Source organism: Equus caballus, chromosome 17 (assembly GCF_041296265.1).
Source record: "Equus caballus isolate H_3958 breed thoroughbred chromosome 17, TB-T2T, whole genome shotgun sequence".
Classification (NCBI taxonomy): Eukaryota; Metazoa; Chordata; class Mammalia; order Perissodactyla; family Equidae; genus Equus; species Equus caballus.
Window position 1 is genome coordinate 17,329,662 of NC_091700.1, and position 17,077 is coordinate 17,346,738.

Sequence of the window (17,077 nt, forward strand, 5' to 3'; positions counted from 1 at the left end):
CACGCAGAGCAGCCTAGGATCCTCGGGACACCCCAACACACACAATTCCCTCCCCCGCTCCCCTCCAGAACACCAAACTCCATCAGTCAAGTCCCAGGGATGGCTGTTGGCCCCTCCCAGGGGCAGTGGCCCCTGCCCTTCCCCACCCCAAATCTGCCCTGCTGCCAGCCCTTCCAGGCCTCCTCCTGCTCACTGCCACTGCAGGCCCGTCATGCTTGGCAGCCACAGCAGATTCACCTGAGGAGGAAGGCCCCTCTCCTGAGGGAGGCCTCCAGCTGGGAGGAGGTGCCCCCTCTCCTCTGACTCCTATGCCCCTCCCCCACAGTCACCCTCACCTGCTGCCGCTGCCTCTCCTGGGCTCCCTGGCGGGCCCTCTCTGCAGTCTTTAACACGGAGGTGGCCTCCTGTCGGGGCCGAGGACAGGGTCAGTGCGCCCATACTCCCCTCCGCATGTCCCCCAAGGCCCCTGATCTCAGACCCTGGCCATCGGCTCCGGTCCCCTGCTGCCTCTGCTGCTCCAAACTGCAGGGTGCTCTGATTCTAGACCAGTCCCAGCTCCAGGACTCAGTCCGGTGTGACCTTGGGCCTGCCCAGGCCTCACTGGCCCTCTTTCCTCAGCTGAAAAGTGTGAGGAGAACATCACCTGCTTCCAGGAGTCTCCTGAGGACTCAGAGTCATCTGCGTGTCATCACTGCTCTCCCCTCACCTCTCGAGGAGGAGCCGGCACAAATCTCCTTGAGTTCCTGTCCTCCCTTGGACGGTAGCACCCCGCTGGGAGGCCTGCACAGCTGATCATTTCCCTCCACTTCCAAGAGGAGGAGACGGAGGCCCCCAGAGGGGCAGTGACTGGCTCAAGGACGCACTGGGAGAGGCTGCTCCCCGTGCCAGCTACAGGCCCTGTCCCCGCTGCCTTCACCCCAGCCCTGGCTCCAAATCTGACCAAGGCCCCGACCTCTGGACTCCAGGGGTGCGTCCAGACCCCAGCTGAACAGACAGGGAGGGGGAGGGCAGGGTGTCTTGGGGGACCTGGCTGAGTGGCCCCGGCCTGCCCCACCCTCACAGGGCTCTCTGACCCCCAGCCTGGGCCGAGCCTTGCCATAGCCTCACCTCCTAGGATCCCCTCGGGATGTTCCCCTCCCCTCTCCTTCTGGCCTCCTTCCAGATCTCCAACCTCCAGGTTACCTGCACTAGCAGCTCCCTGCTCACGCGTTTCTCTCTCCTGACCCACTTCTTCCAGGTTCGAGAACTCTCCCTGCGGGGTGGGGAAAGAAAGCAAGCAAGCAAGCAAGAAAAACTATGGGATGCTTGAAGGCAAATCCCATTTATTTGAGAACCCAGCAGATCCAAACTGCCTGGGGCCTGGATGAGGGATTTCACTGGGGTGTTCTGAGTTCTAAGGTCCCCATGGGACTGCGGAGGGGCCTCTCCTCTTGTCCCTTGGGGCCTCCATTCCCAGATGTCCCAAACAGATCTCTTTGGAACAGTGTTGGTTTCAGCTGCATAGAGGCTTCTGTTGCTGCAAAGGAAACCCCTGAGAATCTCCACCTGGGCTCAAGCCGGGATCTGGTCTGGAAGGAAATGAATCCCTGGGACGGAACTGCTGGCCTAAGGGTGCTGAGAGACTCAGAGACCCAACACCCAGGTCAGTCCCTGTGCCCGGCGTTCGCTGTCTCCCAGGTGGTCTCAGCTGACTTTGGGGGACATGCCGGCCCAAAGCAGGCTGCCTGGGCCACCTCACCCTCATGGTGCTTGGCTGGAGAGCAGACCACCCACTACCCACCTGGAAACTTGTCCCCAGGTGTCTTGGAGACGGGCAATGGCAGGGCTCTGCAGGGCAGAAAGGATTGTGTGGAGGGAACAGAAGTTCCCAAGGCCTCGACACTCCTGGGGAAGGGAAGAGATGGAGCCGTGAGGGGGAGCTGAAGTTTTGCTGCCTCTGGTTTCTGTCCCCTCACGGACTTCCCCTGTCCTGGAGGAGACACATGCCCAGGGAAGCCAGGGAGGGCACACCTGCCACCCGACGAGTAACACTGCCAGGCACAAGGATTTGTAGCTCAACACAAGGAAGGAAGTGAGCTTGTCCCCACTGGGACCTCAAGTCAAGGTCAACGTGGCCCTGGCATGAGGGTCAAGGGACAGTCCAGGGACTAAGACCCCAGACTTCAATCCTGAGAGCTGAGAAACGAGAGGCAATTCCCACGCATCCAGACAGGGCGTGCCAAGGCTTACCTCAGCCACCCTGATCCACAGCTCAACCACCCTGGCCCTGTCCTGCGCTGTCATGCTCGCGTCCCCAAGGCAGGTGACGAGGATGCAATTGGCCACGGTGTTGTCGTGCATCACAGTGTCACGGACGGTGGGTGCCAGGGACTCGCGTTCCATGTTGTCGCGCTCAGACCAGATGGAGCCGAGGCAGTGGGCGGGCACCAACGTCTTGAACAGCTCCTGCAGAAGATTTGGAGTGTCACCTGGTCCTGCCGCACCCCAGCTCGGCGTCCACAGTCCCCCATAGGCCCAGGCAGGGTGAGATCAGAACTGGAGCTCAGGAAGCAGAGCATGTGGCCTGAGGCTTGTGGGAGTCCCTGGGTTTTGTCTGTGTCCACTGAATGCACCCAGTCCAGGATGAACCTGGACACAGTACTGTGGGGAAGGGAGGGGACATTTGCTCCCAGCCCTGTCTCACTTCCTCCAAGCTCCAGAAGGTAGCCCACACATGCCCACCAGAAGGGTCACCATCCACCCATCCCAGTGCCCCTCGGGTCCCACTCCCCATTCCCATGCACATTCCCCCCGAGGCAGGGACAACCCCCAGCTTTGTTTGACTGTCTCCACTGGAGTCAATACACATCACCTTCCTGCTAAGTGCTGAGGCTGTCCGGGCCACCTGCGCAGATGGGGGATCCACCCAAGGACCTGGCAGCACTTCAGTGAGTGCCCATCCCCCACCAAAGGGCCAGACTCTGCCCACCTTCCACTCTCTCCCACCTCATTCATCGGCACAGCCACCCTGTACAGCAGGTGCTCTGAGTGTCCGTCTCTACTGTCCCCTGTTTGCTAGGGGACAGTGAAGGCTTGGGGAGAAAGAAAGCTGCCCAGGTCACAGTGTTGATAAGAGAGGGAGCAGGGATTTGGACCCAGATCATCGGAATCCTGAGCAGGGAATGGCAGGTGTGGGGTGGCTCATGGCACCAGGAAGGCAGGGGCCACCCGCCCCGCGAGCTCCTCTGCTCACCGCAGCCATCCTCGTCAGCTGCTCTGCCACCAGCTGGGGAGGGAAGTCCAAGATGTTCAGCTTCTCCTCCCGCAGCTGGTCCTCGGTGGTCACGGCCCAGGGGCAGCTGGGCTCTAGGGCTGCCTCTGATGGTGGCCCTTGCTCTGGTCCTGGAGTGGCCGACTCAGGGGCTGCTGGCTCCAGCTCTACCACACGTGGTGAGACTGGAGGTGCAGCTGGCTCCAGCCCGGGGGCTGGCACTGGCTCTGGCTCTGGAAGTGGCAGGAGCTTTGGAGCTGGCTCTGGAGCAGGATAAAGAGAAAGTTTCACCCACACACCTGACGGTTTCTGTGCCTTTCCAAAGATAGGAAGGGTTCCACTGCCTCTAAGGGAACACTAGCCCGTGAACCTCAACACAGACAGTCTTCCCAGACTGCAGTCCCCTCACCTTTCCGTTCGGCCTCAATGGCCATGAGATGCTCCAGGTGCCCTGGCCGAAGGTAGGCATGGCCCTCCACATGGGAGCCACCAAAGCTGACGTGCAGAGTGGCCAGCTGCAGGGTCCAACAGGGAAACCGCAGGGGCTCCCTGCAATCCTGCCCTTGGCCCAGCCAGGTTCCCAGGAAATAGATAGCACTGCGGGGAGGCAGATGGGCCAGAGAGTCAGTGGCCTGGCCTTTCCTTAAACACCGGCCTCCCAAGGCACTCTTGTTAGCATCTGGGCCCCTGTGCCATCCCCTCCCCCTCCAGAGGAGGTGCCCATCCCAGCCCTGAGCCCTGGCTGGCTGACCTGGCTGTGGCAGGCCTGCTCATCCAGCAGGCCGAACAGAGAGTCTGTGAGAGTCTCTTGTTCCCACCGATACTCTCCTCCCCAAGGGTCTGGACACAGCCCACCCAAGCCCTGCATGCATGTGGGCCACTGGAATGAAGACTCCAGCAGATTTGGGAGCAGCTTCCTCACACACCTCCTACTATGGACCTGGCGGTGGTGCTCACAAGGTGTGGATGTGGAGAAAGGGAGGCAGGAGGAGCTGGGACTCTGCTGGGAGTGGGTCTCTAGGGGACAATGCAGCCCAGCCTCCCTTCCAATTCTCAAGGGGCCTGGGACCCATGCACAGCTCTCTTTGAGTCCAGTCCTGCCGGAGTGGAAGCCACCAGAACTCAGCCCTCCCATGGGAATCACAAGATGGGTGAGATGCAGGGTTCTCCCAGGCCTGACGCGGCCACAGCCTCCATCCTCTCCCCGCACCCTGTTTGCTAGAGACAGGAGGCCCTCCGTCTGCACCCAAAGACCACTCACTTTGGGAGGTGGTGCTGTCCTCCAGCATCCCGCACACAATGGGCCAAGCTGCCTCCATGTGTCCCAAAGGGGATGAGGGCATCGCCCGGGATGGAGGGTAGATGGGACCTGTGAATGATGTCAAGTGTGACTGTCTGACTCTCAGAATAGAGGGGAGGACCAGGGAGGCTGTCTGCTTCATTCACTGAGTGACACTTAGTGTGTCCAGAAGTCCTGCTCAGAGTAGGTCCTTCATAGACATTGTTGAATGACCTCCAACCAGAACCACCCCAGGTGTCTGAGTGGGCCTGTGGCCCCTCTGTGACCCTAGAGATCCCTAAGTGGCTACACCAAGGACAAGCACCAGGACCAGCTGGATGGCATCTCAAACTCCTTGACAGGGTGCTCTCCAGGTGCTTTTCCAAACTCAAAAAGCCACAAGCCAGTGAAGGGAGAGGAAGACTACTTTCCATGGGGGACAGAGAAATAATCACCACCAGCAACCACAGCATGGCCCACCACCCTCTCTGCAGAGCCGGGCACCAGGGCAGCACCTGGAAGGCTGATCCCATTCATCCCTGGGAGAAGCCTAGCAAGTTCATTCTCTCCTACCCCATGTTTCAGAGGAGCCAACTCAGGCTCAGAGAGATGCGGTGACATTCCCAAGGCAAGACACACAGCTGGCAGTGGGCAGAGTCACCACTGTGCTGAGGAGGAGGCGGGCAGTCACCTGGGAAACAGCTGGTCCAGCAGCTGGTGGGCTGTGCTGGAGCCTGAGTAGCTGCAGAGGTAGGTGATGACACTGCAGAGGACTCTGCTGGGGAAGGCTGGCAGCACAGACTCTGCGAGCCTCTGCATCATGCCTGCCTGGAGGGCACGCATCCTGCAGGCCTCAGTGACAGACAGAGTGGACTCATCTTCACTCTGGGAGGGACGAGGAGGACACAGGGTCAGGGCCACCACTGCAAACCACCAGGATTATCAAGGTCCGCAGCTGACCCAGGAACTCCTAGCCCCTCCCAGACATGTGCGACAGGAGACACAGGAGCTCCCACACTCAGCAAGGTTCTGGGCTTTGAAAGTACAATCTGACTTTGGGTGTGTTGAAGGATTCCACACTGAGCTCCCTCGAGGCCATTTGCTCGCTGAGGGACAACAGAGCTCCCTCTGTGCAGAGCACCAGCCCAGTGAATCCTCAACAGACACCCCCTCTCCACAGAGGAGAGCAGAGGCTTAGGCATGCCAAGTGGCTTCTCTAGGTCCTGTGGGTCAGAGCTGAGAACCGCCCAAAGTGAGGGCCGAGGGCCAGCCCCTCTAACTGCCTGAGGCTTCATTGGGCCCCGACCTGGAAGCAAATGTTATGTGGCCACCCCACCCCACCCCAGTCTGGAAACAGTGTACAAGGCAGTGACACACTCTGAGAATCCCTTTGACTTCCAAAACACGCTGCTGGTTATTTCTCTTACATTAAAGGGAGTTTGGAGACCCTCCTTATCGAGGTTCCATGTTCCAAAAAAGGCAAAATTCAAACATACTCAGGGCCTAGTTGGAAGTGGCAATGCCATCTTTTTCTCTAATCTTCCTAGGAAAATGCAAAGAGTGCCCTCCTATCCTCCTATGCAGCTGGTGGGGAGGAGCGGAAGTCCAGATTCCTTTGGGAATGGGACTGTGGGACACTCAGGGGGAACAGCCCTGTTAGGGTCCCAGGAGAACAGCAGTTTGAGGTTGGATTCTGGGCCTGCCCTGGTCATCTCAGGGGCCTGGGTGGGAAGACCCCTCCGTGCCCACTCTCACCTCAGAGCAGCCCTGGTTATTGATGATGGTGCGGTGCAGTTGGCCCCTGTCCAGGGAGATGGAGTACCCGAAGCCATCCGCCAGCTCTTCCACCACCTCCTGCGTGCAGCTCTGCAAAGACAGTGCCCCAGAGCCGGGCCAGGATGTCTCAGGCACCTGCCTCGACTTGGCCACAGGAGGAAACACCAGCAGAGATCAGGTACCCAGCAGTGTCTGTGTAGAACTCCAGCCAGGGAGGGAATGAGATGACCCCTGGAGGGCTCAGGACTGACATATACGTAGAGGAGCTTGGTCCCCAGCACCCACTCTCCCATCCTGCTAGCCAACACCTAGGCTGGGAACACAACGCACTGCCAGGTTTCAACACCAAGCGAAGGGCTCCTGCCCAGGATAGGTCGCCACTCAGCCCAGCCGTCCCTCACTCCACTCCCCCCCGCCCGACACACAAGGAGGCTCAGAGGGCTGTGGGGTTGGGATCCCATTGTGGCCTAAGGCGGTTGGCCTGCCCTGTGTTACCTGAGGGCTCCTCCTGCCAGATGGCCAGAGGCGGTGCAGGTGAGGGCCAAGCCAAAGTGTGTAGCAACTGAAAAGGCTCTGTTTCTTGGCTTTCCTGAAGCCACAGCCTCGACAAGTCGGGAGACAACAGCAGAGCATCCTGCTGTCTTGAACGTCTCCACTCAAGTGAGCTCCGTAGGACACTTTGTCTTAGAATGTGGGCGCCTGGAGACCAGTGTGCTAAGTTCTGTTGGGGTCTGTCTCCAAGGAAGTGAGGTCACTTCCTCAAGCTTCCATTACCCGGGCCTCTTCCTTCAATCACACCAACCCAAAACCCCTCTGGGATCTTGGCTGCTCACCCTCCTTGCCCATGTCATCTCCAGAACTGTACACAAATAGCCAGCACAGAGCCGCACACAGGACCTTGAGATGGAACCAGGCTTCCAGCTTGAGGAAGCTGAGTTCAGCTGAGTTCACGCCTCTTTTTCCCTAGAAGCTCTGTGTCCTGGAAACACCATTGTGCCTCGCAAGGCCTCCTCAATCCCTCAACCTGCACGATGGGGACGAGGCCAGAAATAGCTCCCTCAGGACGTCCTCAGCTGTCCTAGAAGAGACAGTAGTGACAACACCTGGGGTCTGGTTTCATGTGTGTCTGATGCACACACTTAGAGATGAAAGAATGACAAGAAGGGGTGGGCTATCGTGTGGAGTACTCCTTAAAACAGGCCTGTGTCACAGCTCTTGGACCTTGAGCAAGTCCCTGCCCCTCTGGGCCTCATTTCCACATCTGCACCTTTAACAGGTTGAAATTAGAGGAAGTTCAGATATTGCCAGTCACTGGCATGAAAGATTCCACGGTCTCCTGTTTCCCTTAGAGTCAGAACCAAGTGCCTCATGTTGGCCTATGTGGAGGGCAGCCTCCACCACGGCTCCCGGTGCTCACTGTCTCCTGCTGTGCACATCCTTGTGGAACCGCACAGTCATTAGGAAGTGACTTCTGAATAGAATGCAGCCAAGGTGTTGGGATGGTACACAACCCAGGGCTAATAACAAAAAGCCTGGCCTTCCTTCTTACTCACAATCTTCATCCCCCTCCTTCTTTCCTTCCTCCTGTTTCCATCTCTCTCTCTCCAGCTCTTATATCTCTGGAACTTGGCGGAGCAAGTGGGCATGTTTTCAGTTGCCCTGTGAAGAGGCTCCCTAGGAGAGAACGGAGGGAATGATCAGCCGACAGAGAGGCAGGAACTCAGACTTTCAGTCCAAACAAACCCTGTCAACATGCATGTGAGTGAACTTGGGAGCAAACCCTCCCCGAGTCGAGCCACAATAGAGCCGCAGCCCCTGCTTCACAGAGACCTTGAGGCAGAGGTACCCAGCTAAGCTGTGCCCCATTCTTGGCACACAGACTTTGTGAGATCTTAAGGATTGGTTCTTTCTAGGTGGAATGTCTTAGAGCAATGTCGTCAGAGAGCAACAGAAAAAAGCACAGTCTGCCAGTTCCTGCCACCCGGCCCTGCCGTGCCCCCATCTGACCTCCTCTGTTTTCTCAGGCTCCTTCTAGCCACACCGCCACCTCTCTGACCTTGTCTGGTCAGACCCACTTCTTCCTGTGAGTCTCTGCATGAGCGGTGCCTTCTCCCTGACACTCAAACTGTTCCCAGACACAGGCAGGCGTGCCTCTCATCTGGCACTCTGTTCACAGCAAATGTCACCTCTGTGAGGCCTTTCAGAGCCTCCCAGGCACAGTCTCCAACCTCTCAGATCTCCCACCTGGAAGGGCATCTCATGGTTTCCTCCTTCTTGGTGTCATTTGGATCAAGTGAGACCATGAAGGAGGGCTTTCTGCTTGGCGGACACAGAGACAGCATCTTACAGTGACCTCAGGAACATGACTATCTCTTCTGGGCTAAATGTTTCCCCTCCCAAGTCCATTGTGAAAGGAAACCATCATTTCTTCTCTTTCCTGGGTCTGGTTTCCCCCAAGAACACAGGGAGCCATCCTTTCTCCCTGGAATGCGGCACCAGCCCCTACACCCACAGCCAGAAAATTAGCACCCAGCTTCAAACACCACCAGATCCTGAAGTCAGTTCCTGCTGAGGCCTCCCATCCATTTTGTAATTCAATGGTAACCCCTGAGGACACCTAAGGCCAACAGTACCCTGATACCAAAACCAGACAGGGACAACACAAAGAAGAAAAATTAAAGGCCAATATTGCTGATGAACATAAATGCAAAAATCCTCAAAAAATATTCACAAATCAAACCAGCAATACATTAAACAGATCATACACCATGATCAAGTGGGATTTATACCAGGGACGAAAGGATGGTTCAACATCCGCAAGTCAATCGATGTGATACATGACATTGACCAAATGAGGAAGAAAAATCACATGAGCATCTCAATAGAGAGAGAATTTGACAAGACCAAACATCTATTTATGATAAAAACTTTTGGGGCTGGCCCAGTGGCGCAGTGGTTAAGTGCACACGTTCTGCCTTGGCAGCCCGGGGTTTGCGAGTTTGGATCCCGGGTGCAGTCATGGCAGCGCTTGGCAAGCCATGCTGTGGTAGGCATCCCACTTATAAAGTAGAGGAATGTGGGCACGGATGTGAGCTTAGGGCGAGCATTCTTCAGCAAAAAGAGGAGGATTGGCAGATGTTAGCTCAGGGCCAATCTTCCTGCAAAAAAGAAATACTGTGAATAAAATTGGTATAGAAGGAAAGTATCTCAACATAATAAAGGCCATATACCACAAACCCACAACCAATATCGTACTTAATGGTGAAAAACTGAAAACCATCCCTCCAATAAAGGAACAAGACAAGGGTGCCCACTCTCGCCACTCCTATTCAACATGGTACTGGAGATTTTAGCCAGAGTAATTCAGTAAGAAAGAGAAGTGAAAGGTATCCAAACTGGAAAGGAAGAAGTGAAACTATCACTGTTTGCCAATGACATGATCCTATCTATAGAAAACCCTAAAGAATTCATCCCAAAACTATAAGAAATAATCAACAACTACATCAAAGTTGCAGGATACAAAATCAGCTTACAGACATCAGTTCCATTTCTATATACTAAGAAGGAACTTGCAGAAAGAGAAGTCAAGAATACAATTCCATTTAATATCCCAAAAAAAGAATAAAGTAAAAGAATAAATTTAACCAAAGAGGTGAAAGACCTTTACACTTAAAACTATAGGACAGTATTGAAAGAAGTTGAAGAAGATATAAAAAAATGGAAAGATATTCCATGCTCATGGATTGGAAGAATAAACATAGTTCAAATGGCCATATTACCTAAAGGAATCTACAGATTCAATGCAATCCCAAACAGAATCCCAATGACATTCTTCACAGAAATAGAACAAAGAATCCCAAAATTTACAGGGAACAACAGAAGACCCCAAATAGCCAAAACAATCCTGAGAAAAAAGAACAAAGCTGGAGATATCACAATCCCTGACTTCAAAATATACTACAAAGCTATGGGAATCAAGACAGCATAGTGCTGGCACAAAACATACACACAAGCACACACACACACACAGATCAGTGGAACAGAATTGAAAGTTCAGAAATAAAACCAAAGACCTATAGATAGCTATTTGACAATGGAGCCAAGAACACACAACGGAAAGAGGAAAGTTCTTTCAATAAATGATGTTGGGAAAACTGGACAGCCATATGCAAAAGAATGAAATTAGCCTATTTTCTAACACCAGACACAGAAATTAATTCAAAATGGATTAAAGACCTGAATGTAAGACCTGAAACTGTAATACTCCTAGAAGAAAATACAAGCAGTATGCTCTTTGACATTGGTCTCAGCAGCATCGTTTTGAACATCATGTCTACTCAGGCAAGGGAAACGAAAGAAAAAGTAAACAAATGGGACTATATCAAATGAAAATGTTTCCGCAAGGCAAAGGAAACCATGCACAAAACAAAAAGACAACCCACCAACTTGGAGAAAATATTTGCAAATCATATACCTGACAAAGGGTTAATTTCCAAAATGTAGAAACAACTCATAGAACTCAACAACAAAAGCCAACCTGATCAAAAAATGTAGAGAGGATATGAACAGATGTTTTTCCAAAGAAGATATACAGATGGCCAACAGGCACATGGAAAACATGTTCAACATCACTAATTATGAGGGAAATGCAAATCAAAACTACAATGAGATGTCACCTTACCCCTGTCAGAATGGCTATAATTACCAAGACAAAAAAAACCCACAAACGTTGGAGAGGTTGTGGAGAAAAAGGAAACCCTCATACACTGTGGTGGGAATGCAAATTGGTGCAGCCACTATGGAGATTTCTCAAAAAATTAAAAATAGATATACCATATGATCCAGTTATTCCACACCTGGATCATTATCCAAAGAACTTGAAATCAGCAATTCAAAGAGAATTATGCACCCATATGTTCATTGCAGCCTTATTCACGATAGCCAAGATGTGGAAGCAACCCAAGTGTCCTTCATCTGAGGACTGGATAAAGAAGAGGTGGTGTAGATATACAATGGAATATTACTGAGCCACTAAAAAGGACAAGATTGTCGCATTTGAAACAACATGGATGGAGCATGAGGGTGTAATGTTAAGTGAAAATAAGCCAGACAAAGACAAACACTGCATGATTTCACTCATCTGTGGAAGATAAACAAACACATGGTTAAAGAGAACAGACTAGTGGTTACCAGAGGGAAAGGGGATTGAGGGGCAGGCATAAGAGTTAAAGGGCACATGTACATGGTGAGTCACAATAATGTACAACTGAAATTTCACAATCTTATAAACTGTTATGACCTCAATAAAATCTATTTAAAAAGTGTGAGCTGGTAAAATCTAGATCAATTTTGCAAAATTGGAAACTGGCTATGAGAGAATGCGCCTATGCCCCCGTGGCTTACAAATCTAACAACAGAAGTGGAACAATATGCACCCGTCGCTTAGAAATCAAAGCGGTAGCTTCGAGGTCAGGTAACGAAAGAACTGTTTGCCTTACTCTCTCACAAAGATTACAGAGGATTTCAAAGCACATCCCAACATCTGGATGCACAACCGAAAGACACGTACTTGGCAGTTGACATAACATGCACAGTGCTTCTATGAGCTGTGAATGAGGAGTATTAAGGTAAGAACTGCCAAGGAATCTGTCCTGACAGTGGTGCTATCAAAATATTAAAAGAAAATCAATAACACACCTGTGGGTAATCAGAGAGATTAGTGACAATATAAATGTTTGAAAGGTCAGAGATTATAATTTCTATTAACCCCCCCACTTAAGTTTTCTGCACTGTGAAGAAGAAAATTAGGTATTGGAGACCAGAAGAAGGCTATTATAAACTTAACTATATGATGACTCCAGTTTCACACATGACATTTTTCTGGCGTTGTTAACATAAACTCATGCCCCTGTTACACAGTCTTTGAAAAGAAAATAATTTTTCTCCACAGGGATATAAGCCAAGAGGCAGTTGCTTTCATTTGGCAAGGACTGTAATACAGCATCATTCTTCTAGCTCTTCCTGTAATTTTATAAGTACCCAATTCCCTGGATTAAAGATTTTACTGCAGAAAATTCATACATGCATTCTGTTGTCTATACAGAACCCAAAGAACACAGTAAGAGACGTAAAAATAATTTACAGAAATTAACAAAGAACAGGCATTTATAATGTGAAAAGTTAAAAGATTGAACTACATAAATAAGGTAAATTGTAGATTACCTTTCAATAAACTAATACAAGTATCACGAATTAGGGCTTTCACGGTTTGAGACTTGTTATTCTAGACAAACTCTCTAATCCTGTGGCAAAGTGTCCTGTATAGAGAAAATTTCTTAGCTGAAGAGGTTTTTAGGGCCTGCTTTATGTCCCTGTTTCAGACTGTACATAAAAAGTTTTAGCGGGGTCTCATCATAGTCTACGTCACTGAGGCTGTTGCGCTTGTGCTGGAGTTTTGCAAGGCACAGAACGAAGATGCTTTCCAAGGACTGTGCAATAGGACAAAGAGACCACTGAGACGTGAGACTTGCAAGTGGAAAATGCTTTATACTTGCCCCCAGCCAACAAAATGTTCACAAAAGAGGTTACAATCTTAGAGCAAGCAAAAAGAGTATCAGTGAGTGAATTAACACCCACAAGTCCAACTACAAAATTCATCACTAGGACATTGAGGGAAGTGTCAGAACAGGTGAGGAGGATCACCTGATTGAGTTCACAGAAAACATGAGGGATTTCTGACTCTGTACAAAAAGAAAGTCACAAAATGGTTAAGCCCTGTAATAAAGACTCCAGAACGCTCAAAAACCAGGATGCAAGGGCAGGATACTGTAGAGCCTGGGGTTCCTTATGACCGTGTAGTGCAATGGGTGACAGATGGCTGCACACTGATCACAGGCCATCAATGAAAGAGGAAGTTATCTAATCCTCCAAAAAGGAAGCAAAAACACACCTGGGTGAGGCAGCCTTCATAGGTTGACTTTGGATGTTCAGCAACATATTTGTTATGGTGGTGGAGGGGGAGCAGGTGTCTGCAGACGGCACATTGGAGAGAAAGACATACATGGGAGGGTAGGGAGGGAGTCAGTGATAGTAGCCAAAATCAGCAGAGTTCCCAAGGAACATGACTAGACACATTGACAAGAACGGCCAAAAGAGCAGTGGCTGTAACACTGCTTCTTCTGAGAGTCCCAGGAGGATAAAGTCAGAAATGCAGATTTCATTTCTTTGCTATATGTAACTGATGAAACTGCTGGAATAGAGACAAGAGCATTGCAAATTTAGCCAAAAGTAGTTATCAAAAATTAAGAGTAACGCTGTGATGACTGTTTTAAACAACTTTAATTAGTTAATTTTTATATATTATGTACGGATCTGGCACATGTAGCTGATAATGTCAAGAAATCCCACATGGCCCGTGCCTTCCACTCAGATGAAACTGATTATCCATCCTCACTCTTAATCAAAACCTTTCCAAGGCAATGTTTTCCTACATAAATTCCCTGAGACTTTCTTTTTGCTTATTTTAACAAATATTGTAACCTATTTTTTTATGCCAACTATTGTTGAACACTTTGGGGAAAGCAGTGATATCAACTTTACATAAGCTTGATCTTGAACAGATTTCTTCTAGGATATGTGTGTGTTCCACTTGACAATAGAATATTAGTATATCAGTAAATGATATTTCAAGTGATGGTTACATATATGTAATATTATATGTGATATCTAAACAGCATACATTTTGTGTAATGTATACAAATTGGATATGTCATCCCTCCATAATTTTCTCTCTCTGTTTCCAGTTGGTCTAAATTCTGCATTTTTTATTGCATAACACAGCTTCAACTTGCTTTACCTGTGTATAGTTCACTGATAACTTCCGTACTTTCTACACACACACACACAAAGAGGAAGAAAGAGATAGATCCATGATTGTAGTGTCGCGTACCCTTCACCTAAATCATCACTGATTTAGGCAGTAGAGAACAGCTTAGTAGATGAGCCAAAGAGCTCTCTCTCCTAGGAGAGGTGAGTTTTGTAATCCAGGCATTCCAATGGAGTCATCATGGCTTAAGGATCAAAAACACCAGATGGAGTTGGAAGCATTAACACCAATCCTTCCCAAACTCTTCCAAAAATTCAAGAGGAGGAAATACTTTCTAATTAATTTCATAAAGCCAGCATTGCACTGACAACAAAGCCAGATAGAGACATTGCAAGAAAAGAAAAGTACAGACCAACACTCCTTAGGAATATAGATGCAAAAATCTTTGACCAAATACTAGCAAACTGAATTTGGTAGGCTTTTATTCATGCTATATAAAATTTGCACCATGACCAAGTGGAATTCTTTCTTGGGACACAAGGATGGTTTAATTTATGAAAATCATTCCTGTAATACATCATATTAACAATATTAAAGGAAAAAAAGCACACGATCATCTCAATTGATGCAGAAAAATAATGAGAAACTTCAGCATATTTTCATAATAAAAACATTCAACAAACTAGGAATGGAGGGAACTTCCTTAAGCTAATGAAAGCCATCTATGAAAACCCACCACTGACACCATATTCAATGGTGAAAGGCTGAAAACGTGCCCTGAGATCAGAAACAAGAAAAGCATGTCTTCTTTCACAACTTCTATTCAACATTTTATTGCAAGTTGTAAACAGAGCAGGTAGGCAAGAAAAAGAAATAAAGGTACAGAATTAAAAAGGGAGAAGTAAAATAACTTCTGTTCAGAGAGGACATTATCTTATTTTATAAAAAAGCATAAATCTTCACAAAAAAAGAAAAACTGTTAAGCTAATACATTCAGCAAAGCTGCAGAATACAAAACCAATCACAAAACTCATTTACTTTTCCACATGCTATTACCGAACAATTCAAAAAGAAAATTAAGAAAATAATTCTGTTTACAATAGCATCACAGAGAATAAATAGTTAAGAATATCCAGGAGACAAAATATTTGTGCACGTGAAACTACAAAACAAATACAAACTACAAAACAATACAAACAAGATATAAATAAGAAGAACCATATCCCATGTTCACGGTCTGGAAAATTGTAAATTGTTAAGATGAGAATACTATGCAAAGTGATCCATAGATTCAACGCAATTTCTATGAAAATGCCAACCATTTTAATGAATTAGAAAATCCCATTTTAAAATTCACATGGAATTGCAGAGGACCCCTAATAGCCAAAACAATGTTAAAAAAGAACAAAGTTGGACGAAGCACAATTCCTGATTTCAAACCTTACTACAAAACTGCAGTAATAAAAACAGCTTGTTACTGTCATAAAGACAGAAATATAAACCAGTAGAATATAACGGAGAGCCCAGAAATGAACATATATTTATGTCTACATGTAAAAATGATTTTTGGCAAGGATGCCAACAATATTCAATATAGAAATGACAGTCTTCAATAAATGGTGCTAGAAAAATTGGATACACATGGAAAAGAATGAAAATGGACTCTTTTTTTTAACTTATTTTATTGCAGCAACATTGGATTATAACATTATATGGCTTTCAGATGTACATTGTAATGTAGTTCGAATTCTGTGTAGATTCCATCATGTTCACTACCCAAAAACTAATTATAGCCCATCACCTCACGTGGGAGCCTAATACCCCCTTTTGCCCTCCCCTCTTTCCCCTTCCCCTATGGTAACCACCAATCCAATCTCCATTGCTATGTGTTTGTTTGTCGTTGCTTTTACCTTCTACTTATGAGTGAGGTCATACGGTATTTGACTTTCTCCCTCTGACTTATTTCACTTTGCATAATACCCTCAAGGGCCATCTGTGTTGTCACAAATGGCTGGATTTCATCCTTTCTTATGGCTGAGTGGTATTCCCTTGTGTATATATACCACATCTTCTTTACCCATTTGTCCCTTGATGGGTACCTAGGTTGATTCCAAGACTTAGCTATTGTGAATAATGCTGCAATGAACATAGGGGTGCATGTATCTTTATGCATTTGTGTTTTCAAGTTCTTTGGACTCTTTCTTTACGCTATATACAAAAAATTACTCAGAATGGATTACAGAACTAAATATGAGGTAAAAATATATTACTTTTAGAAGAAAACATAGGAGGAAATCTTTGTGATGTTGAATTTAGCAATGGTTTCTTTGGCAATGGCACCAAAAGCACAGCTAACACAACAAAATCAATAAACTATACTCCAAGAAAATTAAACTTTTTGTGCATCAAATATGCAATCAACAGCATGAAAAGAAAACCCAAAGAATGGGGAGGACACGTACAAATCTTCTATCTTATAAGGGATTAACATGTAGGATATATAGAAAGCTATTACAACTTAACAACCAAAAACAAACAAATGGATTAAAATCTGGGTAAAGTTAGTGGTTAAGTTTGGCGTGCTCTGCTTTGGTGGCGTGGGTTCTGTTCCCAGGTGCACACCTGATGTGGCGGTGACCCATGTACAAAACAGAGGAAGACATTAATGCAGGGTAAATCTTCCTCAAGCAAAAAGAGGAAGATTGGCTACAGATGTTAGCTCAGGGTGAATCTTCCTCAGCAATAAATACATAAATAAATGGCTGAAGGAATTGAATAGACATTTCTCCAAAGAAGATATACAAATAGCCAATAAGTACATGAAAAGATACTCAACATTGTTACTCATTAGGGAAATGAAAATCAACGCCATAATGCTATTCCACTTAACACCAAGTAAATGGATATTATTGAAGAAAAAAGTAAGAAGTGTTGGCTAGGATGTGGA

General features: G+C 48.0%; 1 protein-coding gene and 1 pseudogene across 1 annotated transcript; both read right to left on the bottom strand.

Annotated features, from left to right (window-relative positions):
* Positions 1 to 89: 89 nt before the first annotated feature.
* Positions 90 to 6,961, bottom strand: LOC111771794 (ral guanine nucleotide dissociation stimulator). Its single transcript, XM_070239388.1, has 9 exons — positions 6,801 to 6,961; positions 6,285 to 6,395; positions 5,221 to 5,414; positions 3,660 to 3,847; positions 3,233 to 3,513; positions 2,230 to 2,445; positions 1,781 to 1,827; positions 1,183 to 1,252; positions 90 to 404 (listed from the first exon to the last, which is right to left on the bottom strand). The coding sequence occupies exons 1-9, from the start codon at positions 6,936 to 6,938 to the stop codon at positions 234 to 236; spliced, it is 1,416 nt and encodes a 471-aa protein (XP_070095489.1). The 5' UTR covers positions 6,939 to 6,961; the 3' UTR covers positions 90 to 233.
* On the bottom strand, positions 12,644 to 13,532 carry OR7A275P (olfactory receptor family 7 subfamily A member 275, pseudogene; annotated as a pseudogene).

Excerpts from the sequence above, each read along its gene's own strand:
- LOC111771794 (XM_070239388.1), bottom strand. The coding sequence starts at position 6,938 with ATGCTCTGCTGTTGTCTCCCGACTTGTCGAGGCTGTGGCTTCAGGAAA. Across the intron at positions 1,253-1,780 it reads ACCTGGGGACAAGTTTCCAG|GGAGAGTTCTCGAACCTGGA; the intron begins GTGGGTAGTGGG and ends CCCACCCCGCAG. Across the intron at positions 405-1,182 it reads GCAGGGAGCTGCTAGTGCAG|GAGGCCACCTCCGTGTTAAA; the intron begins GTAACCTGGAGG and ends CGGCCCCGACAG.